Source organism: Lates calcarifer, linkage group LG3 (genome assembly GCF_001640805.2).
Source record: "Lates calcarifer isolate ASB-BC8 linkage group LG3, TLL_Latcal_v3, whole genome shotgun sequence".
In the NCBI taxonomy this organism is placed as follows: Eukaryota; Metazoa; Chordata; class Actinopteri; family Centropomidae; genus Lates; species Lates calcarifer.
Genome location: NC_066835.1, coordinates 6,748,671 through 6,775,298, shown reverse-complemented (window position 1 = coordinate 6,775,298; position 26,628 = coordinate 6,748,671). Strand labels below are relative to the sequence as shown.

The window sequence follows — 26,628 nt, the reverse complement described above, 5'->3', positions numbered from 1 at the left end:
GCCAGTAAATTTGAATGTCATTTCCACTTTTGCATATGACCGGTTGTAATTAGTTTTCCGCAATGCGCCGCACGCGTGGAAAACAGTCGGGATAATGAAAATGCGCGTTGGCCTCCACCCCCCGACGTATATGATGGAGATCATAAATAGTCTTCCCCGTAACATTAAATTAAAGTGCGCCAACGCTGGACCGCTTCTGCCCTGCTCCTGCCCGATCAGGTTTGTTCTGGGACGTAATGGTGCTTCTGAGTGAATTAGACTGGCAAACTATGGGAACGTCCAATAAGTTTTACGTTTGTGTGTGCATGTACTGCCCAGCATGTTTGCATGTAAGAGGGCTGCACTTAATGACCATTCATTCATGCAGCGATTAGAGAGAAATTATATCTGATTAAGTCGGATTTGCATCGCCACAGTAAACAACTCCTGACAGCTACTGGTATTGACAAATGCCACGACAGGAAATAACTGTACAGATAAAGTCGGGCTTCAACAAAGTTTGAAAGTGTGAAATGGTCTAATCTAAAGCTGAATCATCATTCTCGAATTTCAACCGGTTGCTATAACACCCTGCCAACGTTACTTATACTGCTTCCTTTCAAAATAAAAAGTTGGTTTAAAATATACAGTTAAGAAGACTGTGAGGTCCATGCGTTTGGGCAAAGGAGAGAAAATGATGCCACCAGAGGATCCTGGGATGCAACCATCTCCAAAAGGTTTCGTGGGCGCCTTCGCACCCTTCCCGCGCTCCACCTGGATTCACCCGCGCGTGCCTAACGACGACTTTGACCGCGTTTGCAAAAACATCTGGAGCAGAGCTAAAGAGGCCGATGAGAAGGAGTTCGCCAGAGGTCAAGGACCACCGGAGGCAACACAGAGTAAAGACGGTACCTCTCCAGAGAGCAAGCCGGGTCATCGGTAAGGCTGACTCGGGCACGCAGACAGTCTGGGAACCACTGGTTGGTCCGTTCTTACACACAATACAACACAAACGCTGCTCCACCTTAATGCAGACCGACTTTAGTCAGTCAGTTGATCGCATTGTCTTGGTTAAGTCCCTGTAATGTGTCGATGAGCGTGTCTCAAAATGGGTCTATGGAAGTAACTGTGCAGTGAACTAACTGGAGCTTTTTTTTATACCTTTTACATTATAGTACGTCTCATATACCTTTGCAGACTCACGAAGTCTTTATTGATCATTTCGGTCCTAAGAGTATTATTATCTCATTCCCCTCTCCAAGAAAGCGGTGGGCCACTCAATAGATCTTATTATAGAAACTAATACTTCTTAAAGAAACAGTAAAGCAGTGACCTCTGGATAATGTTGATGGTAAATTCTCCCAAGTGCAATTTCCAGATTGTTTGTGGAGATTAGAGGACTGATACTGAGAAGCTATGATTGTGGATTGTTTTATCAATCTTCAAGGTATGGCTATCCTTTATAGAGCTTTTAAGTAGTAACTTTTTGTTTTATTGATGTCTATTACATTATTAGTTATGACCTATTAATAGGAACAAGTAGGATATTGGGTTGCCAGGTTTGTGAAAAATCTCACTGGCTGGTGTTTAGCCTTAATATTTGGTAGTAAAACAATCAGGTAGCTCTGTGGAAAATGAATGGATGAACTGAGAAGTTAGGTCTGTTTCTAACCCAGATCCCAACATCGCAGAGTAGATCAGGTGGGCTGCTCTGCGGTCATAGACCCACTGTATAATGTTAATGTACACCATCTGCTCACCCGCCACCCGGAGCCTCTGTGACGTCTCCGTTATCACAAGCGTCCCCGGGTCTCACCGGACCGTCTGTTCCGCATCGTGGCTCAACAGTCGACAGGCTGGTGACTAAAGAATAGCCTCATTAAAAAGTCATGGCTTGAGGTGGGTGCTGCACCGCACAGACAGGACGGACAGTGTAGGTAGTATACTGTGTCAACTGGTAAACCCACAGGCTTGTGTTGCCTATAGATTAATTAGTTAGTTTAAAAAGAGCTCAAATTGGTTTTCATTTTACCAAGAGGTGTACTATTGAATCCTAAAACATGATGTACAAATCGGCCAGTGTCTCCAACAAACCTGTTTCATGCATGTTCATGACACAAGTGACCTTGTCTTTGTACCACACAGTCACCACAGTAACAAGATTCTAAAATAAACTGGATATATTTGAGATGTGACATTATCACCACTGTCAGACATTACGGTAATGAAACAGTTGAATACAAGACCACATGAGCAAGTTATGTGATGGTCTGTTACATATAAGAGATGCGTTAACCCCGCCACAATCCCACACGTCTGTGTGTCTCTCTCTCCCTGTCTAGGGCCGAGGAGCAGCAGAAAGAGTCTGATGATTTGGGTCTGAGCACAAAGTACGAGGAGGACGAGGAGCAGCAACACCACACCAAGTTCACCCTTCCTTTCTCTTATCTCTCGGGCCGCAGACATCCCCGTGCTGCCAACCCTGCATGGGTACTGAGCCCTCTGATGGAAGTAGAGATGAAACTAAATGAGGAAGAGGCGGAAAGGAAAAGAAATTCAACGAGCAGAATGACTTTGGAGGCTGATGTGAGTTGTGTTGGTTTACTGTAGGCTGTTAAACCTCTGCTTTTCAAACCAAAACCGTAAGATCATTTCAGTCACTCTATTCAAAACCTGCTAATTAAGTGATAGCAATATTTTTTTCTGTTTGCTGTCATGTCAGGGGAGAGATGTGGAAGATAAACAAAGGAGTGTGGAAAATTCCCTTAAGAGGATGTGGGTCCCCCAGTCCACAACAGACAAACAGAGCTCTGCTTCTGAACCTGGACCACTGGCAATAAATCCCATCTACTCTGCCACTGAAGACCCCACCCTGCACCTGCAGCATGAGGAAGATCCTCCACTTCCTTATAAGCTACCTAGGGATACATGTGAAAGTGAAGATGAGCAGGACACAAGCAGCAGCTCAGACAGCGATTCCAGTGACGATGATGAAGATGATGATGTTGTTTCTCTACCTGGAGTGAGAAGTGGTGCCACTAACAGCAGTGACGACGACTCAGAGAGTGACAGCAGTGACAGCAGTGACAGCAGTGACAGCGAGGTGGAGGAAAATGAAATGAAATCATTGAATGGCAAACCTAGCACAGAGAAGGACTTTCCTCCATTATCCACCATCAGGGCTGGCATACTACCATGTCCCACGGAGGCTCCATCCTCGTGGAAGATGCATGGCCGGTGGGAGATTCCCCTTTCATTCCACCCACATGACATCCCCACTGACGCTTTGGCGAGAGTTACGACCGCCCCTGCGCAGGCTCCCGTCCAAGGCAGGGCCGAGGCACCTCAGGCGAACTCAAAAATCGACGCACCGCCGGTGGCCCAGACGCAGCAGGAGGCCTACGACCTACTGACTGACTTCCCAGCTCTGCAGCCCCCGAAGATGCCTTCAGCCTTGGGTGTATTGCAGGATGGGAATCCCAAAAAGGAAGATGCAAGGGGGCGAAGAGGGCGAAGAGGGCTTACTCACCCACCGAACCAACGCCAAGAGAACGGGGCTTCCCGTCAGAGGAGGATGGAAAATGTGCCCCGTGAGGTCTCGTCCATCTGCGCAGGAGATCAGAAATCTGTGCTGAACCTTCAAACACTTGGCTCGGCCAACCAACGTAACTCTCCTACCGTCAGCTGTGGGGAAGTGAAGGCCAACAACCAGCCGCCTCCTAGAGGTAATAAATCTGCCATGTGTCTCTGTCTAGCTGTGCTCTTTATAAGCCTCTCCCTCTATCAGTTGGTATAAAATCATTTGTATAATTTCTTAATGCTCTCTGGAGTTACATTTCTACAAACTCACACAAAAATCCCTGTCTGAGAATGTATTATTGATATTAATGACGCTGTCCTACTCAGCTAATTAAAGGCAGGAGAGAGGCAGCAGCACCTGTCCCAGGAAGAGACGCTGGTTCTCAGAACTTGCTGAGTGCAAATTTTACCGCGGTCCAGCTAAGAAAGTTTTACCCTTTTCCCTCAGCCATTTTCAAAACCCATTTAATGAATCTCTTTTGTTTCCGCCACGAAGCACGCAGCTTCACTGCTTTGTTTATTTCTCTGAACTTTAGACCTGTTTCTTGATCTGAGGTCATGTTGATAACAAAACAAAGCCAAATCAATGCAACCTTATCAATCAGGGGGCGGCTCCCAGTGTTACTCGTAATCCCTGACAAAGTCAACCCACCCACCCATCTACATGGGCACGCACACTCACACGCATGCAAACATTACATCTCCCTGTGTAGGCGTTGAGAAGCTGAGACTCTGCATCAGCGTTGCGGAGAAGTACTTCCTCAGTTGGATGACTCAGTGGGAAAATGTTTTCGTAATGAAGGGATTACTGTGCAGTGGCAAAGTGAATTACACGGCGAACCTTCCACACTGGCTGCTGGTGCAGAACCGAACAGTGGACACAGATATGAATTAAGTCAACAACGAGTCGAGTGCACAGTGTAAATTTTGGTAGGGAGTATGGCTTGTACAGTGCATACAGTGCCTCCTACACACTTTGCAGCTGTGTCATACCTTTGTTCTTCTAACTGTCTGTGAATATGACATCTTGTGTAACTTAGGGCAATAAAATATATACCGTCTAACAACACATGATTCAGTTATATTTGGTTCTCTTTTAAATCCCTTCTGCTTCTTAACAGGTGCACGGCTATAGCTGAGGGCTCCTCTGCTCTGCTCAATAAATGTGCATATGTGATACATACTGCTGGCACTCCTCCAGCACTTTGCAGTCAGTGCTGATATGATAGAATTTACTCTCTGATAGCATAGCCCTGTTGATTCAATTGCACTTTGTTGATCCCTTGAGGGGGCAGGAGGGTGGGGTGGGGGTGGGTGGTGATGTTTGCACCGCTGCAGATTCCTTTGCAACAGAAAAGAACACAGTTCTATTGAAGCTCACCCTCTGCATCACGCTTAACATGACACAGGCCGGACAAGACAAGAGTGTGCATGTGAAACGGGTATATAGTGCTAATCCTTGCCCCCCCACCCTTGCTGTGCATATTGCAGTTGCAGGTACAGATGGCGCGGGTGTTAATGCCAGGTCCTGGGCTAGCGCTGCCAAAGCAGGCATGAAGCAAGCAGCTGCCCCTCAGGAGAAAGCCAGACCTTGTACCTTTCAGCAGATAGTTACCATTAACAGAGCCAAAGGTAAGTTTATACATTGGCATCTTTTTCCAGCTCATGTGTGTGTCAGGAGTTGTTGTATTTCACGGGGGGAGTGGGTATCACATTTCACAGTGGGCCACATGAAGAATTCATCATGATCATCACTGGTTGAGCACATTTATTTTGCAGTGCTTACTAAGCTGGAGGCTACAGCATGTCCTCTTGCCCTTTATGCATTGTGCTTTAAAGGTTGTGTGTGTGCAGCATTTTTAAGCATGAATATATCATTGTCAAATTAATTGTGATATTTTGGTATATTTACCAGATGCAAATGAGGCTGCAGTTGAGATGATTGGTGGTTTATCTCACACCAGTGGTATTGTAACTGTTTGTGACATCAATTAATCTCTGCCTTTTATCAGGCTCAACACTGAACACTGACAGATTTCTGGAACAGTTTGATATTGATATAAACAATGCAGTGACATTTTAATAACATAGGCAAGTGATCTGACCAGTTTTAAAGCAGAGATCCAACAGAAATGTATGAATAACATCACATTCTATTTTTCATAAATCCACCCTGCTTTCTGTCCAAAATCTGATTTTCCAAGTGCCACATTCATATTTGTGACTAGAAAATGTTGTCAATTTCTTCTCAAACTTTGTCAGTCATCAAATTTGGCTTGACATCACAGAGACTGTAAATGTGTACAGTCAGTCAAATTCTGTTTTCAAATTTGCCAAATCAAATTTACATATCTGAGCATACTGACACCTCAATTTAACGATCCAGTCAGTCGCCTCTGTGGAGAAGTTGCCTCTCTGATACTGTATGTTTGTGGTAATAGTCTAAATTGGGAGGGGACCACAGAGTCATTGGGTTCCCCGTGTGAATTCTGATTTGTGGTGTGTGTTTGTGTGTGTGTGTGTGTGTATTTGTGAGTGTGTATGTATGTGTTGCTGGAGAGGACAAGTTAACAAGGTGTTTAGAAGCTGCACTGATGCAACCACTGAGGAAACACTGCAAATGCATTTGACAAATAAACACTCCTTAATGCTCTAATTAAATGCATGTAAACCCCATGGAGTGTTGGTGTAAAAATCTGAATAATACTGATGCTATTTAATATACTGTATATGTAACTGCATATTATCAGAGTAATATTTCAAATAAAAGTCGACACATGCAACATTAATCTTTTTAAAATTATTATGAATACTAACTAATAACTACTGTAAAAACTGTATCAAGAAAGCAGGGACAAAGTTCATGCTTCCAACATTCTTTAACACAACTTATTCCTTTTTTTGTTTTTAATCCTTTACTTCTTTTGTCCTTTCACAGCCAATAACTCTGTCGCTCAGAACTTCGCCAACAAAGTGCCTCCTTCCCATCAGGTGCCTAATCCGCTGAAGACAAATTTGTATCGTGGCCCTCAAAACCGCAACCCTAACCGGTTTGTTAGACCTGGTTACCCTCGCCCCCATCAGGTAAATACATTATTGAGATTTAAACTGCTTATCTAATACACACTTTCATCATGTTTGTGGTATATAATCTATACACCTATGTAAATTGATGAAGCTGCTGCTGAATGGTCGTAAGGGCTACATGCTGTGTATGCGATCACCTGTTTTTGATGGCTCATTGATTATATGCATTTTTAAGAGTACTCCAGAGTTCAGATCTTAAAACAGATATTAAAAGGGGGTGGGGGTGGTGGTGGGTGGGTTTGCTTTGAAGTGGATATAACTTTGCAGTGACCCACAGCATCACAGCACTACTTATCCTGTGTTATTGCTTGGTTAAACAGCACTCACAGCTGATCACAGGCTCACTCGAATATCTGTTAAACCCAGCTCTCAGTCCAACAATGCTGCTTGATGCCGCTCAGCTCTCCCTCTCACCGTCTCACTGAACCATAAAAAAAAAAAATATATATATATATATATATATATATATGTGTGTATATATATATATATATATATATATATACACACACACACACACACACACACACACACACACACATATATATATATATATATATATATATAGCACATACATTATATCCACAGTATATCTGACAATTCCTTTCCATGTTACTGTTCCCTTAATGGTAATTAGGGCTGCTGTGCATATTTGTTAGTTTGTTGTCCATACATTTAAAAATTGAGAGGTTGGACTGGAATGGAACTGTGTGTTCATGCACATTGGGCTTAACAGTGTGTGTGAAATACCTTTTTTTGCCAGCTTTGTACAAATGATTATATTATACCCAGTGTAGTGTTGACTGCGATCCTGTTTTTAAGTGAAGTAAACCATTCATTGGGAACATTAATTTAAGTAAGAGCTGGCTGGGTATCAGTCTGTGGTTCATTATTATCAAATATTACATTAAAAAGAATTTGCTCAGACAGATTTGACAAAGTCGATGCACTTTATGTTCGCTAAGTAGCAAAATACTGATACCGATTTTGTTACAAACAGCTGGCAGCTTTGGTTGCATCTTGGATACTGCTGTGTAATATACTCAACAAGTGGTACTTACAGACATGTATTCAGGGAACATGTATCAGGGAGACACTGACACAGCAGAGTAGCTCTCAGTCACAATAAGCAATAAGAACAGTGATATAACCCTGTTTTTCTATACATATACTGTATGTCTACTCAAGCTTGGAAACCATTTAAACTCTTGACATTTACAATCCACTTTAACAGCCTGTGTAGCTTTGTAGCAGAAAATAATAAAGCACATTGCTGGATTCATCTATTGTACAATGCAATGCCAATGTGTGATATGATACAGAATGCCATCACAATCAGCAATGGTCAGTGTCTCTCAGTGCTTGTTGCTGTGTGATATAAAAGGCGTATGACTGAGGCATTGAAACTCTGATCCACTGCCACTTTCTGTTTATCACTGTAAAGGCAGCAATGTGCTAATAATGTTGCCCACATTACAGCTCTTATCCTCCAACTGAGGTGTTTGTAACATGTAGAAAGAAAAATAAAGAAAAGAAAGGAATCTGCCTATCAGCACCTCTAAAGCTCCCTGACCCGGCCATGAAATAGTTCCAACATGTAACTCCCTGTAGAACCACAAGTTTGAACCTGGCAAGTTGTTTCCCCCTCTTTCCAATCTTCATGCTAAGCTACACTAACTGCCTGCTGGCTCTCCCTAAATGTTGAGTGTACCGACATAAGAGTGTTGTCAACCTTCTCATGCAACTCGCAGCATTTTTCCCAAAGGTCGAAGTAATCTTTTGAGGCCTACCTCACAAGGGTCTCTCGCTAAACGTCCAAATGGGAGCAGATGAACGGTGGTTGCTGAATGAAGCAAGGTTTGCACTGGCAGGCAGCCTTTCAAACTCTTTACCACCACTCTGCTTTGTTTCTCCTTTCCCTACAATACACCTGTGAACACAGAGCAATCATGCCAGTTAGAAAGAGCTTTGGAAGTTTACCCCCGACAGTCTTTCCTGTAAATCTAACTTACTCAACTGTCCAGTACAGTACAAGACAGGTATTAAAACCTGGCCTCTCAGTATATTTCCATAATGTTGTTGGAGCTTCATCTTGACCTTTGTCCTGATTCAGTGGGGAGTTCGTAGCGTAAGGTAACCAGAGAGGCCTGCAAGAATATTTTTTCCTCTCTGTGTAGAAAACAGAACATCATATTTTTACACCTCCATCTTTTCCTCTTTCTCAGTCTCTCCTCGCTTTGCCCTTTCTGTCTGCGACCTATTTAAATTCGGGTTGGCACTTTCTTTTACCGAGTGGGGCGGTGACAGTGACAGCGAGACTCACTGCACTCTGAGGTTTGCCCCTTTGGCCTCAGCACTTCCAATCCAACTGGATAATTACTGAAGCTGCAATGCACATTCCCCCTGGGTGGAGGTGGCAATATGGGGGTCTCATGGTGTCAGCTGAGAAATGAGATGCAAGGAGGCAAGCCTTAGACACTGAGAGAGAGAGAGAAGGAGAGAGACTGTAAAATGTATGATGGTGATGGAGAGAGACATTATAAAAGATTTATTTTTGGCAGCAAAACAGCTGATGCAGAGATGCAAGTAAATGTTTATAGAGAGTGTGAAAAAGTTATGAGAACTATTTCAGACACTGACACATTTTAAAATCTTTCTCTGTCTTTGTTTCTTGCTCTCTCTCACGAAGCTCTGGCTCACGTGCACCCACCTGTTCTTGCTCTGGCACTGACCATAACCTAAATATTCTGCTATTAAAGTTTTACAGGAAAGAGAGAAAAGGTAGAGAGTGGGGGAAAAAAATCAGATAAGAAGAGACTAAAGAGCTTTTTATCAAACTTGGGAGTACATATGAGGATGTGCTGGGAATGGGAGATGGTAACTATTAGGGTTTCTTTTTAAAAAAACACTAAGGCCACTCAGGCAGAACCAAAGTCCCATACATACGCCTACATTCTAAATTCTGCGCATTTCATTCTCCCAGCCTTTCACTCAGCCAAGTTAGCCGTAGTTTAGCATTGATTTAAGCCTCTTCTGCCCCAGTAATCAAATCCAAGATATTAGATACTGCCTCTAAGAGAGAGCAATTAAGTGAAGCTCCTTTTATTGTGTCGGGGAATTGGCATACCTTGTCCGGCAGTTGGGTGCCACAGCATCCAAACTGAAGGAAAAAAAAACAACAAAAAAACAGAGCAACAAATTGACAGTTAAAAATGTTCCACTCTTGGCAGATGGAGAAAAAGAAGTGAGTGGCCAAATCGTTTGGTTTAGCGGCCTGATCGATGGGTTGTTGCGAATGTGGGGATTGTCAGACGCGAGGGCACGTTCGAATGGGCGTGGGGGGTGTTGAGAGAGGACCGGGGTGGTGTGGGGTGGGTGTGGGGGAGGTCGGCGGGAAGGAGGCTCGTGCCCGTGAAGCCCTTCAGCTTGTGTAAAGTGTGTGAGTGGCAGAGACATAGGCCAAAGTTTTCCCTCTTGCGTTCTTCTCTCTTCTTCCAGCTAATAAGCCTGTCTCCGAGCTGTTGCTAGGCTACACAGGTCTGTTGTTATTCTCTGGCAGGTGGCCTTTTCTGTCTTCAAGTCTGTGCGTGCAGTGCATGCGTGCATGTGTGAATTTGTGTGTGTACATTTGATATCAGTGTGCGACTGAGAAAATCAGAGAAAGATTGAGACAGAGAGGCAAAGTGTGAAACAAAGATCAAGAAATATGATCGGGACTTGACACTGGAAATCCATGAATCACATCAGCTCTACTTCTTCACCATGTTGTTTTGCATTTTTGCTTTAAGCCAAATAACAGACCCTTGTTCATTTCTTATGCGTGAGTTGGCATAATTGACCTGTATATGTAGGATCTGTGCATCTGATCACAGACACGTGGATCCCTGCTAATGAGAACTCATTCAGCTGAGGCAGTCTTTAAAGTAAAGAAGCTGAAAAATCTTGTATCTAGGCAACAAAATAAGGTTCTATGTGTCGTGATATGCGCTCTAAAGGAAAATACTTCAAAAGTCCTAAAAGAATATAGGACGGCCGTCCCTCCTGTGACTCTTTCATAGGGGTGGAGAAGGATGCTAGCACGGAACAAGCCTATTAATCTCTTAGATATCTCATCGCATTGGTTTTGAGGTGGGTATGGGAGACATACAAGGTTGGTTATGGGTCCAATCAATGTGTTTGTTCATAATCGGGAAATCTGCTCTCTGCCTCTCTCTTCTCCAGCCCCCGTGTTAACCCTTCAGTCCCTCAGCAAGAGGATTCCTGAGACCTCTCTGAGCCTCACATGAAATATTAATGAAGGAGAAAGAAAAACAGAGAAAACAAACTAGAAACCGGAGCAACAGTTAAGGATATAATAACTAAGGTTTTCACTGCAGCACAGCTCAGAATGACCACAACACTTGTGGGGATTTGATAGAGTTGTTGAGCATTACTAATGACTCAGAGATTACTTGCCAAGTGTTGAGGTTTTTGGCTTTCAGAGCTCACTCTCCAGTCCGCACTCTGTTTTTGGATCAACCCCCCGCCCACACCCTGGCATTTTCAAATGCTCAAAGATGGAGGATGGTGCTATGAGTGAGCGCCTGGCATCATAAGACATTTTACTCTCCAGCCCAAAATGCAAAAAAAAAGAAGTATTATTATTAGTATTATTATTATTATTATTATTATTATGGGGTGGCTTTACATTGTGATAAATTACCTCTTCACTGCAATTGTCAACTGCTCTAATTAGCTAATTTGCTCATCTCTGCTGTGGAAATGATTCAGAGCCCATCAAAATATTTTATAAAGCATAATTAATGACAATTAGTATTTAATAAGGAGGATTCAACTTTGCACTTTTTTCTTATTATAATGACGTGCTGATACAGGTCTGTAAAAGCAGTAAGCCACTCATTACTGTGCTGCTCTGCTTAAGGTTATAAATTGTTGTCAGCACAGCATAAAACTGTTGTTTTGGCAAAAACACAGGCAGCCACCAGCCACTCTACTCCAGCAACCCTAAATACAGAAGAATGAACATGATTACCTGTTGCTGATGGTACCATAAACTAGATTAATCCTGTGGAGACATGTTTCTTTGTTGTTATTAGTTAGGTATAGAAGTAGTGATGGCTCCTCTTGGTTTTGATATAGTTCTTCAGTTCAATAATGCAACAGAAATCTAAGGATCCAGCTGCCATTGCTTCTCTGCACTCAAAGGATTTCTTCTAATGTTGAAGTTAAATGTGGTATTTGTGCTATTTGTAGGTTGTTTTTTTTAAATGTCAGTATAGTATCTGTTAAGTTATTCTGAGGCCGTATGTTTTTGTTGCTACAAAATAAGACAATCCTGGAGCTGCCAAACCTAGAAATGTTAATCTAGTGGGTTTAATAGCATAAAGAAACACTTGTTACTAAACTTAAATTGAATTCTTCTCACTTTTTGTAGAAGGAAATATATGCAATAATTATATACTGGTTGGCTGTTTGCCATGGCATCTGTGACAGCTGAGGGTTAGTGTTACTAGGGAGACAAACTGTCAGTTGCCATGTTGGGCTACTGACTGGAGAACATCATTACCCTGTGTACTACTAATGCTGGTTATGTACTATTAGCCAGACAGTTTGTCCCTACATACTGTGATATCAAACATAATATGTGCCATTACTTTTGTATTTTAATTTGAAAGTGCAAACTAGCAGGCTAAGCTAAGTAGTTTCCATGTAGAGGCTAGCACGCTTGCCAATGTTAGTGCTGATTAAGACAGTACTTTCCAGTCATGTTATTTCAACACGTCGGATTGCTGCCAAGCTCCTGTTCGTCACACATACAAAAGAGCAGGGGTCTAACCAGTGTAAGCTCTTTGTCTCTCATCAGGTCGTGAAGGAAAGTGATCAGATTGCTGAGTCAGACTGCTTCATGATTCAGTCACAACATGGAGTAACATAAGGAGTGCTCACATCACATGGGGCTACGTAACAACAACGTCAGCATCAGCTGGTTACCTGTCTGTGTGGCTGAGTTTGTGATCTCAAATACTATTTTCAGTACCTGCCCACACAGAATGTTCACCAATCAAATGACAGTACTGACATGAGCCAGATTTCCATCCAAATGTAGTGCAAATTTAGACCAGAGAAAATGCAAATAAATCTGCATATCCATCCACCATTGTCATGCAGATTTTATAAACTGGTTCACAGATATTAACAGCAGGTCATGCTAATTTTCCAAATAGATGCCATTAAACCATTGCAGAAGAAGAGGGGAGGAGAGGAGAAGATAGTGGAGTTCCAGGCAAAACAGGATGAACAGTGAAAAACTATGTTAACACATGATGTTTTTTCATGTATTAATTTGAGGAATGGAACAGTCCTGTCACTGCTCCACACAGTTTCTTCATTGGACACTATCGATACACCAACTTATCCACCTCTGCTGAGCATGAAACACCAAACATTTACACCAAAATGGTGAACACTCATGTGGGGGGAACTATCTATGGGGGAAAAAACAAACACACACACACACACACACACACACAGAGACACACACAGTCTTACAAATTTGACCATGTAAGTAGAAAAGTCAAAAGAAATATAAAGGATATAGATATTAATTTACAGGCAAAAAAATGAATTTTAAATTCAGTTCAAGTTTCCATAGAGGACATAACGTCTTTTAATAACAGTAAGAGACTGTTCAGCAACAAAGCAGTGCTCCATATTGTGGTGACAACTTTATAGGACTTTTCAGCACCATTGGCAGTTCTGTGATATTGCAGTGTAGGTGTTTTGTTACCATTCTTTATGGAAACTCTCCAAGGCAATTTGTCCAGATTGTTTTCCTGAAAATATTGCTGCATTTTTACTTCAGTTCCATTGTATTTCTGAAATATTACGCACAGACAGTTCACTGAACTCATCTCTTTACTTATTCATTTGCTTTGCCAAGGCAAGGCTGCCCAACCTGGTGAGACTGTTTATCTGCGAAGGAATACCTCAGACCTACTACTCATTGACACTTTCTTGGCTTTCAAACTAGTTAAGCATTGATTCCTTCTTTCGCATCCTCGGGCATATTCTTAATCTGTCTTTTTCTCCACCTTCCTCTCTCTCTCTCTCTTTCCATCCTTCAATCACTTGTTTAATCCCCTCTCTTCTCTTCCTCCAGCATTTTGGAGCCCAGTCACTTCGAGCCACCTGTCCTCCAGGATTCAGATGTCCCCGTTTCCCTTTCCAACAGGTGAGGCTGCTAACAATCTCATTTTCCCCCTGTCCCCAAAGTTTGGAGCCAGCTCTAATCTGTGCACCTGAATTTACGTCCAACTGTAATTTTGCGTGGGAGTCTGTGTACGCACGCCGCAGCTGCGACTTAGGTCTTCATTGATTCTTATTTTTCTTTCATGAAACTGTCATCTTGTATTACATATAAAAATGCTGCCACTGTGCAATAAATCTTCCTCAGTGGAGATTAAACAATCCTTTGCGAGTATGATGCCAAATATAAGTCACATTAGATTGGAATACAGTGCACACATGAATTAGAGGTGGGGGTATGTGTGTGTTTTTTGCACATATGTGTGGGCGTGTGCACGTGTGTGTGTTTGTGTGTAAAAACTTGCCTCACGCTATGTAATTGAATATGGGAGGAAAAGAGGGTTTTATTTGTCCGGGTGTCACTCCTGATGGATGCTCCTCATAAGACAAGCACAATCAGGGATCATTCCTCATCTTTCCTCCCACTCCTTACGCTTCCTCTCCATCATATTTTATTCCCTCAGCCCAACACTTAGTCTCTTCACCCCCACTTTCTCTTTGTTGGCACTGGTAGCTCGTGGTGTCACAGTGAATTTCAGGCTGCCACATGTTGTGTCTGTTCTGTCCTAATTGAGAAGGAGGCAGGCTGTCTTTGATAATAAGTCCTATGACCATCATAAGGCGATGCAAAATGGCAGAGCTTTAGAACAGACGGCTTTTCACTGCACTCTGCCATCATATATACATAATTTTCCACTTTTAAGACAATACATTCTGCATGGGGAGGATGAGCGAAGAGGTTCTTTGAGGCCACATTAGTGTTTCATCATTTTTCAGTAGTTTGGACACAGTTTGTGCGCGGTTCCTTCGTACTTTGCATGACTTTTACGTTTTGGATGTGAGCCACTCTGCATGGGTGCTGCCACAAGCTCTCCAAATGTCTCACGCTGTGTGCACAGCTTCACACATTATTAAAGTAATGGAAAGTAATGGTGTACCCCGCCTCTTGCCCAGCTGTCAACTGGGGATTGGCTCCAGCCCCCCACCCCCATCATGACAGCTACGATATGTAAACTAAAGCATTTCAGACCTGTCTCCTGGAAATTATGTTAATGTGAAACTAATTTGCTGTGGAAATGTGACCTGATACATATTTGGCAAGTTGCAATTATTTTGATATGTTCACAGACAGCGTATTTGTTTTCCACAACGATATCCAATCTTGCAGTATCCATTAAGTGACTACAGCATTATTACACTTTTTATGGTTATATTAGGAACTTGCAGCTCTTGGTTAAGGTTAGGGGAAGACCGTGGTCTGGTTTAATGTGGAAAAAGTCCACAGTGACTTCAGACACAAGGTGTTTACATTTAATTAAATCAGGTCTCAAGGAGTGAGTTGTGTGCTTTGCTAAAACTTATCCCCATCTGAATAACCTCAGCACATCCTACACGTCAAAGTACTACAAATTTCAAGAAAAGAAGAAAAGAGAAAGAAAATGCTAATAAATGCACTTTTCTGTCCAAAAGTCAGGTTTGTTGAGATAAACAGCTGGTGGCACTATTTTTCCAGAAGAAGGGGCGCATTAAGATACAGTATTTAAAGAACTCAAACCTCAAATAGTGAAATACAATGTAGAAAAAATGATGGAGATTAGGTATTTCTGTTTGCTTTGTGTAAAAATTTGAGGAAATGCCATCGCTCCACACAAATCTGTTTTCATCTGCCACTATTTTCTGTCTCTGATTTATGTACATTGTGATTTTACAAAGTCTGTACTGTACTTTGTTGTATTTCGTTTTATTTATTTGCCAACATTTAATTAATTAATATTAGCAATATTTTAAGATCTTTTTTTCTCTTCTCTGTTTATTTATTTTTTATCTAATTGAAAAATGGCAAAAACAAGTGAATGTTCTTAAGCCATTTTTATTGCTGCAAGGACCACAATCAAAATTATATTAATTTCCACTGTATTGGAAAGAAGCAATAAGGGAGATAAATACAGTATCTCAATACCTGGCAAGCAAAACAAAAACTATATAAATAGCTAAATACCATTGAGGTAAATAAGCAAATGCATTTTTTCCTCCAGTTTAAGTAATGTAACACTTGCATTCTGGAAGAATATAAAAAAACACCAAGAGGACGTACAGTATTCATTAGTGTTAAATAATACCATGGCAAGAAGCATTGTGATAGGTGAACTTAAGAAGGTAGGTGGTGCTTATCATCCATCTATACTATGTAATATCTATAGATTTAACACTTTTGCTCGCTTGTTAGTTGTGACGGAGGAGGTGAAAAATGCTTCCTGTGTGATCACAGACATCACTGACTTTGCTACTGTTACTCTGCTGTCAGATTGTCAGCTTATCAGCCCACAACAGGACAAAGATGACACTCATTTTGTTGTCTTTACCAATGTATCTCTGTCACGTAAAATACATTTATTTGTAGCAGTGAAAACTTCACAGGTTTTATTGTTATGAATGTGCCTGAATGCTTATACTGAGCACATATCTTTGAATCAGCTTATTTTCTGCCGAGCACAGCGTGTATGTGAGTGTATCTGCACGCAGCCTCCACCTTCAAAGCCACTGCATGCTGATTGTTCTCTAAATTATGACTCTATCTGAAAAACTGTGACCTAGCCGCAGTCATTTATATTCATAATTTGTAATTACAGTGAGTTAATAGCTGATCCACGGTGGGCTGTGTCTTTGTTTGCTCTAAGTGTTGTCTGTGTGTCTAACTGTGTCTGGATGTGTGTGCTTGTGATTCATCATACATCTGATAGGTGGGTATAGAAGTTAGAGAGAACTCTAACTCTGGCCCCATTCACCTTGTGTGGTGAACAGCAGTTGCCGGAGGGGCCCATTGCTCAGTTAGCTTCAAACAGATAGTCTAATAGCTGCTCAAAGGACATGCGCGCCTCACGCTGTCTTCTTTTTTCCTCTCTTCTCTTTTTAGTGCGGCAGAAATATGCCTTGTTGTGGTGAAATGAGTAAAGATTTGACTGAGTCGATGAAACCTGTGATTAATATTTAACAAAGCTCTTTAAACTTACATGGCACCATTGCCTAGTTGAACCAGAAGAGAGAGAGAGGAACAACAGAGGAGTAAATTGGTGGAAAAAAGGAGAAAGGAAAAGAGCTTGTCCTTTTTAGGCTTTCCATTTTGTGGCTGCAAAATGTTTTGCCTTCGTCTACTTCTAATACTCATCTACACTTGAAATAATGATGATACATATTTATTTCCTATAAATAAAGCCTATGGAGGGGATGCACAGGTGCTCTATGGATCACATGGCCCCTTGATGTCATTACTTAGAAAGAGAGAGGGTGACAGTTTTCCTCCCCATGTCTTGACATACTAAATGAGTAAACATGCACCCTGTGGTGCGTGGAGGAGCCCGGAGCACAGCAAAACTCAGCGCATATATAGCTCGCAGTAATGTGGAACACCTCCACCCACCTCTTCACACGAAAGACAGAGGGGAGGAGATGAAGGCACAGGAAGATAGCGCGATGAGGTAGCTGAGAAAAAAGTGGAGGAGAGGAGGGAGAGAAGGGGGCGGGAGGCTTAATAGATTATTCCAAAACATTCCCTGTGTTTATCTGATGCTCTGATTTAGGTTATCTTAAGAAGTGTGGTGCTATAGTCTGCATGTTAAAAAGTTGGGTTCAAGCGCCAACGGTTGTATTATCTTTTCATTTACTTCGTTCTTTTTTTTTCTTATAACTGTGCTTTACTGAGAATCAGATGGGACCTCAAGGCCCCAGCAAAGACCTGTCACCCTAACAGCTTAAATGCCAGTGACTCAGTCTCACCTCACCACATGTGTCTATTTAGGCCAGTTATGAAAATATACAAATCCTGGATCTTTATACCATGGCATGCTTTTTCAAAACTGTATGGGAGCCTGTTTTTTTTATGAATTTGGTGACATTTTTGAAGCTATGTACTGATATTTTCCAACTCCCCAGAGATCAACTGTGTGACTATGAACCGTTACAAATAACAGATTTTGTCATTTAATTAAAAGAGCGCTTGTTGGGCTAATACTGTATAATCTTTGTTGATGAGAACAGAAGCCTTAATGATGTCAACACTAAAGCCGGATTTATAGTTGTGCTACACTTGTGAAATTGTCTTAGGTATGTGTGTCTTTTTTAAAAATAAAATAACTACAAATCAGTACTATAGGGGTTAAATACTTCAATAACCATGATTCAAGAACTGTGATTGGTCAGCTTGGGCTGCTTGTGTTTTCTCAAATAAGTTTTCAAATGCCAGTAAGGATTGTTGACTGTAACAACAGCATTAAAGGAATCTGTGTAAAAGTAAAGTCCTTCTCAGGAATATGCATCTATGTATGAAAGGCCACTTCTGCCAATGTGATGGAGAAAAAAAGTTCCTCTAAGCCTTTATAATGATAGAAGTCATTCATTCATTCATTTTCTAAAAGTTATCCATGGTCAGGTCACAATGGAAACAGGCTAAGCAGGGTATTCCTTTTCCCTAGCAACGTTTTCCAGCTCCTCCTGGGGGATTCCAAGGTGTTCCCAGGCCAGATGAGATATATAATCCCTCCAGCGAGTTCTGGGTCTACCCTGGGGTTTCCTCCCAGTTGGATGTGCTCAAAAAACCTCTCAAAATAATACAAAACTCTCTCATTATTCTAGTAAATTGACTTAGTAATCATTAGTCAATATGTTGAGAAAGCTTCTCGTTACAGAATCTTTTTTTTTCCATCATACTGGCAGAAATGGGCTTCCATACACATCTAGCAAAACCATTTCCACTGTAACATTTCTGCTCACCATGCGAGCCTTTAAGTAACCAAGTAAATACAGTAAGAGAGTAGTCTAATATTCATTAATGAGACAAGGTGGACTGTCCCACCTTCTTTGTACCATATAAAATAAATAAAATAATGTAAACATAGTTACTGTGGGGAATATGATTAAAGTCTGTCTGGTGTTGCGGTCATGCGACCAATCTGAGGCTGTAAATAAATCTATGAATCAAAACATAGTCTGTAGCTTTTAACTGGAAGACTACTGGTAAACCCCTTGTTTCAACTATAAACCCGGCTCAAGGCACACATTTTGTTCTCATGAAAATTCCATCTACAGTGACGTATTCAGGCTGCATTCAAAAACACAAGCTGTGATTCCTTCACTAATCCCTTCAAATTGTGAAATATCTGGCAACACAAACATATATACAGGTGAATAACAGCTCATGTAGCATGTGATTGACACTGCTGGCATCCACAATGTGCTATCACACAGGGAGTGGAAGGCGACAGAGATTTTGTGTTTTCACACTTATGCTACACAGCACCTGAATGTGTGTTGAGGCATATGTAATCTCTCCGGAAAAGCTTTGATTCCCCCATCAACACCAAAAGGCGAGACTGACGTGTTCAGATTTATCTACACATTTTCAAAAACATCTCCATTTGTTTAAAAAAAAAAATAGTAAAAAGTGCTTTTTCAAATTTAGCCACTTGGTTGAAGCTCATCCAAACTCTGTTCTTTCTCTCAAACAAAGCAGAACAACACATCATCTCCTTTGTGCCAGATGATTTTTCTTTACAACAACAAATGTAGAAAGCTTTCATGAACTTATCCATAAACTGCATATGGGTGAATCACTCTAAAAACGCAGATCAATCATCAAAAGAAAGCAAAAGTACCTCTTTTTACATGAGTTGGATTAGTAGCCATACTTAAAGATGAAGGAAAACGAAATAGGCCAGGAGGCAAATGTCCAATTGATAGTATTTTGATAGTGATAGTTAGTTTTGTAGCAGTATTATTTGCAGCAGAAGGGTGTTCCATTAAAAAGGTACCCTATGAATCAGTTCTGTTCTCTATCATCAAGTAAAGCTCTTTTCAGTTGCATCAAAGGCAGAGAACACAAAAAGAAACAGTGCAACCTTTTTCAATACCTCTTAAATTCTGCAATGCTTTTCATCAATGGTCTCTTTGTGCCACTCTATTTTCTCAGAATTTCAAATGCCATTTTCTCTCTGCCTCCTTTTGTGTACCTCCAGAGAGCAGGTGGGATTGAGGCTGACGGTAGCGGGCATTGATAACCAGAACTGCACAACAAACGGTGAGGGTGACTGTTGGTGTCAAACTGTCGCAACCTGATCTGTGTCAGACACAAGGCAGGGTGAGAGGTGACTGCTGCAGCATTTTATGGTTCAGCAGTACCATTTTGGAAACACAAGAGGAAGAAAGAAAAAGAAAAGAGGGACATAGTATTTTACAGCCATTAGATGCTTTCTTTGCACCATGCTCATGCTCTTTTCTCTTTTCTGCCACCTTTTCACCGGGCTGCTCAACTTGTATGACCTCCCTTTTTATTTCCTTATCCCACACTTTCTTCCTCCTGCCCTTTTACCTCAACACCATGTGGATGGTTGTGTCTCTGTATCAGTGCATTTTTAGCCTTAAATAACCTGCAAAAGTGTATATGTTGCTTTGCTGAAATGTGTATTTCTGCTACCATCATTTGGAGTAGCAGAAAATGGAAATTCAACCACTTATCCATTAATTTTAACTAACAATTTGAACTGTTACTTTACTGCTACTTTATAGTTTACTTTTTGCTACTTCAGCTGTTCATCCATTGCCTTTACCTAACTGTTTCAACTGCTTATCCTTTACTTTTGTTTATCCTTTACGTTAAACTAGCTATACTGTTCATCTAGTGTCTTCATAGTTAATTATTTTAACTAGTTATGTAGCTATTTATTACTTTTAGATAACTATTTCAACTGTTAAGCCATTACGTTTAGCTAACCACTACTGTTAGCTCTCTGTTTTGACTACTGTGTTATCAATTATTTTAGCTAACTATTTCAACTATTTATAAATTACTTTAGCTATTACTGTTAGCTATTTCAGACAGTTTTTTAGTTAACTATTTCAACTGTTCAATCATTATAAAAATACCAACTGTTTCAACTTTTAGCTAACTTTTAGCTAACTATTTCAAAAATTTACAGTTAGCTAACTATTTCAGCCATTTATCCATTAATTTCAGATAACTATTTCGACTTTCTTAACACAAGCAAATCTTAGTTTCTATTTTTTAGTTGAGTGCAGTTAAATTAATTTCATATACATCTAGTGCTGGTGATGTTTGGGAATCAGCAGATTAAGGCAGGATACCAATATAGAAAGTATAAAGATCTTATTTCTTTTGTCTGAGTTTTTTGGAGAGAGTTGGGCTTTGGCAAGAAAGCTTGTGAAAAACAGTGTGGGATTTTTGTCTGTGAGGAAGTGAGAACAAGAAAGAGTGATTTTTTTTTTTTTTTTCCAGTTGACCATCAAAGTGACGGCATAAAAGGCATATCACTGCCAGGCCAATATTTTCCTGTCATCCAAACAGCATCCAAATGTTATCCTCGCCTTGATATTTTTTTATTTGAATTTCATTGCTTGGACGGGAGCAAAGACACAAAGGTGCACATAGAAATATGCAGTGATGTGAGCACACACTGTGACGTAAGCACTTGCACACATATACGCACACAGATATACGTATTTATGGGATCTATCTGTCTGTTCTGTCACACTCTTGAAAATGCACATGCCCATACCCACACACCAGCCATCATCATAAGCATGTACATAGAGCTAATCACACCTACAGTCACGTGTATGCACCTAAACTACAGTGCAAACTGGGATCAGTGAGGACAATCAATCAGTAATACAGCATCCTCTGACTGCTCCCAGAGTTCTTCCCTTTGCCCTCTAGTGTCTTAAATATTTAGACTGTTTGACATCAAATGCATACATGAATGTCAATGAGGCAGATCTCAGTCCCCTAATCGCACACACATACACACACCAAACAAAGGAAAAAAAATCTGGGCATGAAGAAGCAGCAGGATGCAGTCAGACACAACTTATTTCAGAAACCAAAGAGGGAGCAGAACCCTTTGTAGTTTATGGCTTGGTTATTGTACAGTCAAGCACCATTTTTGGACAAGTTGATTCAAGATAGGTAGATAGGTAGTAGACAGTGTGCAGGCTGAGAGTGATCTTCTGATTGTTATCTCAGGAAAATTGCCTTCTCTAGTCTTTGACACACAGTGGGGGGAAAAGGCAGTTTGAAGCATCCTTTTTCTGGTGGTGTCTTATTCTCCTTGAAAGTGAAACCTGTAATAAGGCAGACTGAACACCACCCTCTGAAATGCTTGTCTATCAAGGATCTCATCTGAGACAAAGCCACTCAGTCAATTCCTTTTCACCACAGAAAGAGAACATCCATCTCCACTTACTGTGTAGTAGCCATGTCTTAAGGCGCTAAAACAAATAATATCATCTTTATCTCCTGATGCAGCTGAGAATTTATTCCATGTGGCATTTTGATTATGCTTGTCTTATTTCAAAATGGCTGAAAGTCCACATATTCTGACCTCGATCCTCCAAAGACCAGACTTCCAGACCTGAGATGCACCAAAACATTTCCAACAAAACAGCCATGATAAATGAGCAAATACAAATGAGGCTAAACAGAGAAATAATAAATGTAAATGCTGGCACTCAGGAGGGCTGAGATCAGGCGCGGAAGAAGCTGCCTCTGAATGATATTTAGGGAGGTGGCTGAAAGCCAGACGGTTTTGTGTTTAAGTTTCTTGTGGAAAATCAATTTGCTATTTGCCAAAGCATTTATGCGCTCAGTACTTTCTATGTTTCCATGGAGTTCTTGTGGTGATTAAATGTGTCTTTTATTCTCGGGGAAATATTGAAATCTTAAATCATTTAGGTTGAATATTCAGGGGTTCTGAATTCTTTGAAGCCTTTCAAGAGTCGGTCTGCGTAGTGCTGGGTTGTGCTGCCTTTTCACCCACTCTTTTTACACAACTGCTGGATTTGAATGTGGCTTTTGTACCGAAAAATCACTTATTCCATCTAAAGTGTGTGTGTGTGTGTGTATGCTGCGTCTAACTGCATGCATTCACAGCGTGGCACACCATGTAATCAAACCTGTAGAAAATGGCAGCTGCAAAAGTAAAAGATTTTATTAAATCAAATGGAAAATGCCACCTTGCCAGCCCTCTCGAAGTTGACAAGGAGACTCCAGACATCTCCAGGAACTCCAGACAGTGAGCTCTTTTATCTGGGTCTGTGGGAGATGCAGAGTTTAAATCAGGCACCGAGGAGTCACCCTTGTAAAACATTGAGTAGTGCACTTTAGGAAACCGGTCCCTTTAAAGAGACGTGCCCAGGATAGACATGCTACATCAAATTACACTCCTCCCTGCACACGCTGCCTTGATAAAAGTGTTTGTTTGAGCCTCAAGCGTTTCATTGTTTGTGCTACCCAGAGTTAAGCACTGAGCTGGGTATACAAGTCCACAGCAAACACTGGAGCCTGTGCCTATCAGAGCCAACCTCCTGCTTTGATGCAATTACTTGTTTTAAATTCCAGTCCAAAAGATTTGTGTGCAAATATCAGCACGTTGGAAGCGAGGCGGCTTTAATGCAGAGCACCATGTGTGGCATCCTTAACTTGTATTTGCATCAGGATGTCTTAGAAATTTGTGTAGTATGTCAACATCTATTTGCAATAATGTCACCGCGCTTAGTTTCTGTATTTAAATTGTGCTTGGTGATTTAAAAACCTTGTGAAATGCAGAACGGAAAAAAAGAAACCAGTCTCATTTACTTCCTGACAAACATAATTATCTTATGTAGAAACAGTAGTTTTCAACCTCTGAACTCTGACATTCAACACTCTGCCGGTTGAGGTATACCAAATCAATTATTACTTATTAACCAGTTCCACACAAAGATTATTCAGCAAAACTAAGCTATAACTAAGTTTAGTTTGGATTAATTTACCTCATTAAATGTTACTTACTGTTTTTATTAATAGAAACTATGATTATTATTGTATGAAAACAAAATGTAACATGGTTGACTGTTATTTTTTTGTGGCTTGTGATAAAGCTTTTATCCTTTTGTTTTATTCAGCTGTTTGTCTTCAGTCTTTTACTGTGTTGTGGCTGCTTGCCACTTTAGTGCGGTCAACTCAGGAGCCTGCTGGCAACGATGCGAGCTCTGTACCGAGTGTAAACCCTGTTCAGTTGGTAGAACAACAGGGGAGTCCCAAAAACAAGCAAACCCATGCCATGATTTCTTGTTGAGTTATACTTTTATATGCGTGTTATGTCTTGTCCCAGCACTTTTATTAAAGGGGAAATACATCAAGTTAAGACGATGATTATGTCAAATCAGATCATGAGACTGTGATAATGGTATGCCAGTTTGTGGACTACACAGGGCCCAGCTTGCTGACAATGATCGATTTAAGGAATTAAGAGTGTTTTCTATGAAAGCTCTTTCAGTTTTACAGGCATTTTATGGCAGCACCTTCCAGCTAGTGCATGCACACGCTGTTAAGAGCTTCATAATGTCGGCTTTCTGAATATGCTTTAAAGCACCATTGTGTATTTAACGGTCTGTAAACTGTGATATATTTTGAAAATACATAAATCACACAGAGAAATGTATTCCTGGAGTTGTTAAAAACAGTCATGGTGGAAGTAAGTTTAACAACATAAACTTTGATCCATTTAGCCACTGCTCAAGGCAGGCGTTTCTCTGAAGCACAAATTAAACCTCAAACCAAGCAGTGACAGTCCCCATGAATTTCATGTCATCTATCTGGATTAAATCTACAGTTTATAAGCATATGGCGAATGACATATGCACCCCAGATAATACAACAAGAGAAGATACAGAAACAAAACGTAGCAAAAGTGGCATTTCAGCCAGAAGGGATTATTTTAGATGAGGGTGGGAGAGGGGGACCGTGATGAGAGAAACTGGCAGATCAATTAAAATCGAATGTTCATTTAAATTTCTTTAGTAGTAATAGTAATAAAAACTTTCAGATTTAATTCAGAGGTCATTGTCTGTAATTTTCCATTCAAATATCACTTGTCAAAGAGCATCAATGATCATGGTAAAAGTATAGAAGGAACCATGAACAAAAACAATAAAAACACCACCAAATGTTGTTTGGCAAATTTATTTATATAGCCAAGGCAGAAGGCAATTTCAAAGTTCTTTACATGTATTTAAAAGAGGCTCTAGGGTAGATAGTACTCCTCAAACTATGATCATTTCTAAGAGCATCCAAAGTTACTCTACAATGCTTTTGGGAAACACCTCCTATGCTAAGAGGGTTTGTAAGATCGAGCTTACAATCAGTTTTACTCTTAAAGTGCTTTTGGGAAATGGGGCCCAGGCCAGTTAAATGACATCAAATAAGGCAGTAACTACTGTTTATAATATACAGTATACTGTGTGTGTTCAAGTCTCAACAGGGGGATTATAAAATGTAATGATCTTTGTATGTTTACATTTAACTTCATGTACACTTAAGTCTCTCTCTCTTTCTGTTTTTCAGGCCAGAGGTAGCTCTTTGAAACACAGCCACATGTGACAACAGCCACTTTGATACAAAGTGTTTTTGTTTCTGCTGGACTGTATAAAAATTCAAAATTCACTATGCTCTGTTGTTTTCCCTTGCTAACAGCCTAATAAATATTTGCTATGTAAAATTATAGTTCTACTACTGCTCTTCTGGGGCTGAACCACAGCGACTTCAGGAGAGGCAGAGGACACATCCCAGTCAGTGCTTTAGTTCATTAGCAAGCATCTGTATGCTGTGCACACAAGAGTTAGGCTCCTAAATACAAAATGCAAACTGTATGCACTTTCCAAATGAATTGAGTGATGCGTAGTAATAACAAAATCTCATTGTGCTGTGGTGATAGTGAAATGGCGATTATTCAACAGTGCAGTGTCATTTTCGCCAGCGGACCGTCTCATACATAATGCATCCAAATCATTGCATTTTCCTCCATTCTGGGCTACAATGCATATTTCATCAAGTCAGTGAAATATTAAGCACTCTTATGATTTGATATTCTCTTCCAAGGGGGATTTCAGTTTTTATATTTTCTTCACATCACTTGTGTCTCCTCTGGGACCAAACTTCCGGGGGATGTCTTTATTTGGCATGTTTGTTTACTGGAGAGATGTTTGATTGGTTAATGCTGGAGTAATGATCAATGAGGCAACCAATCAATTTGAGAGATTATCAAGGCTCAGAGGCCATTGATCCATGAGAGGGCTCGGCGCTGAACGGCAGGTTGGGCTCATTCCAGCTCATTTGATTGAAATTAGAGGAGCTCAGACTGTTCGGGCTCTTCTTCCTCCACCCTGCCCTCAGATTTCAAATGTCAACTGTTATTCAGGTGAAGGAGACTGATGAGAAGCTGGAGGAGGAGGGAAAGAGGTGTGTGGGAGGGCATTAACTCAAAAAAATATTTGAGCAAGGGGCTGCTTCTTAGCCCTTCAATCTTTTATGAAAAGACAGTAGGCTTAATTGTTTCATTGTCAAAAGGCAGCCTATTTGTAGGGTTATTAAACTGCCTGTAGTATGTTGTAAGGTTTTACCCAGGTTCTGAAACCATTTTTTTCCTGCACTTTAACAAAGTTGCTCTACTCTACCTTTACAGTGCTGCCTTGTCATAAAATAATCTTCAGCTAATGAAAAATGATCACTTTTCACCCAAAAGTCAAACGTTATTCTTTGCTAAATATGAAAAGTTTGCTGGGTATAAATGTGAAAGAGGACGTGATGAAAATCTGACTTTTGTCTTGAACATTTTTGTCACCCCCTAGCAGATG

General features: G+C 40.8%; 1 protein-coding gene across 2 annotated transcripts; it reads left to right on the top strand.

Moving 5' to 3' along the window:
* The first annotated feature begins 581 nt into the window (after window positions 1–581).
* Window positions 582–25,509, top strand: LOC108900433 (uncharacterized). 2 transcript variants are annotated; one of them, XM_018701470.2, is made up of 8 exons: window positions 582–918; window positions 2,322–2,565; window positions 2,702–3,704; window positions 5,050–5,190; window positions 6,497–6,642; window positions 13,802–13,873; window positions 19,956–20,017; window positions 25,340–25,509. In XM_018701470.2, exons 1-7 carry the CDS (start codon window positions 650–652, stop codon window positions 19,992–19,994), a joined length of 1,914 nt encoding a protein of 637 aa, XP_018556986.1. In that variant the 5' UTR covers window positions 582–649; the 3' UTR covers window positions 19,995–20,017; window positions 25,340–25,509. The 2 variants fall into 2 exon arrangements, with proteins under 2 accessions (XP_018556986.1, XP_018556987.1); XM_018701471.2 differs by lacking the exon at window positions 19,956–20,017 and having other exon boundaries at window positions 583–918.
* Window positions 25,510–26,628: the final 1,119 nt, after the last annotated feature.

What these genes read in the sequence shown, in the direction of transcription:
- LOC108900433 (XM_018701470.2), top strand. Translation starts at nt 650, where the DNA reads ATGCGTTTGGGCAAAGGAGAGAAAATGATGCCACCAGAGGATCCTGGG. An exon ending in GAGAGCAAGCCGGGTCATCG is followed by an intron (nt 919 to 2,321) that starts GTAAGGCTGACT and finishes CTCCCTGTCTAG; the next exon opens with GGCCGAGGAGCAGCAGAAAG. An exon ending in CAACCAGCCGCCTCCTAGAG is followed by an intron (nt 3,705 to 5,049) that starts GTAATAAATCTG and finishes TGCATATTGCAG; the next exon opens with TTGCAGGTACAGATGGCGCG.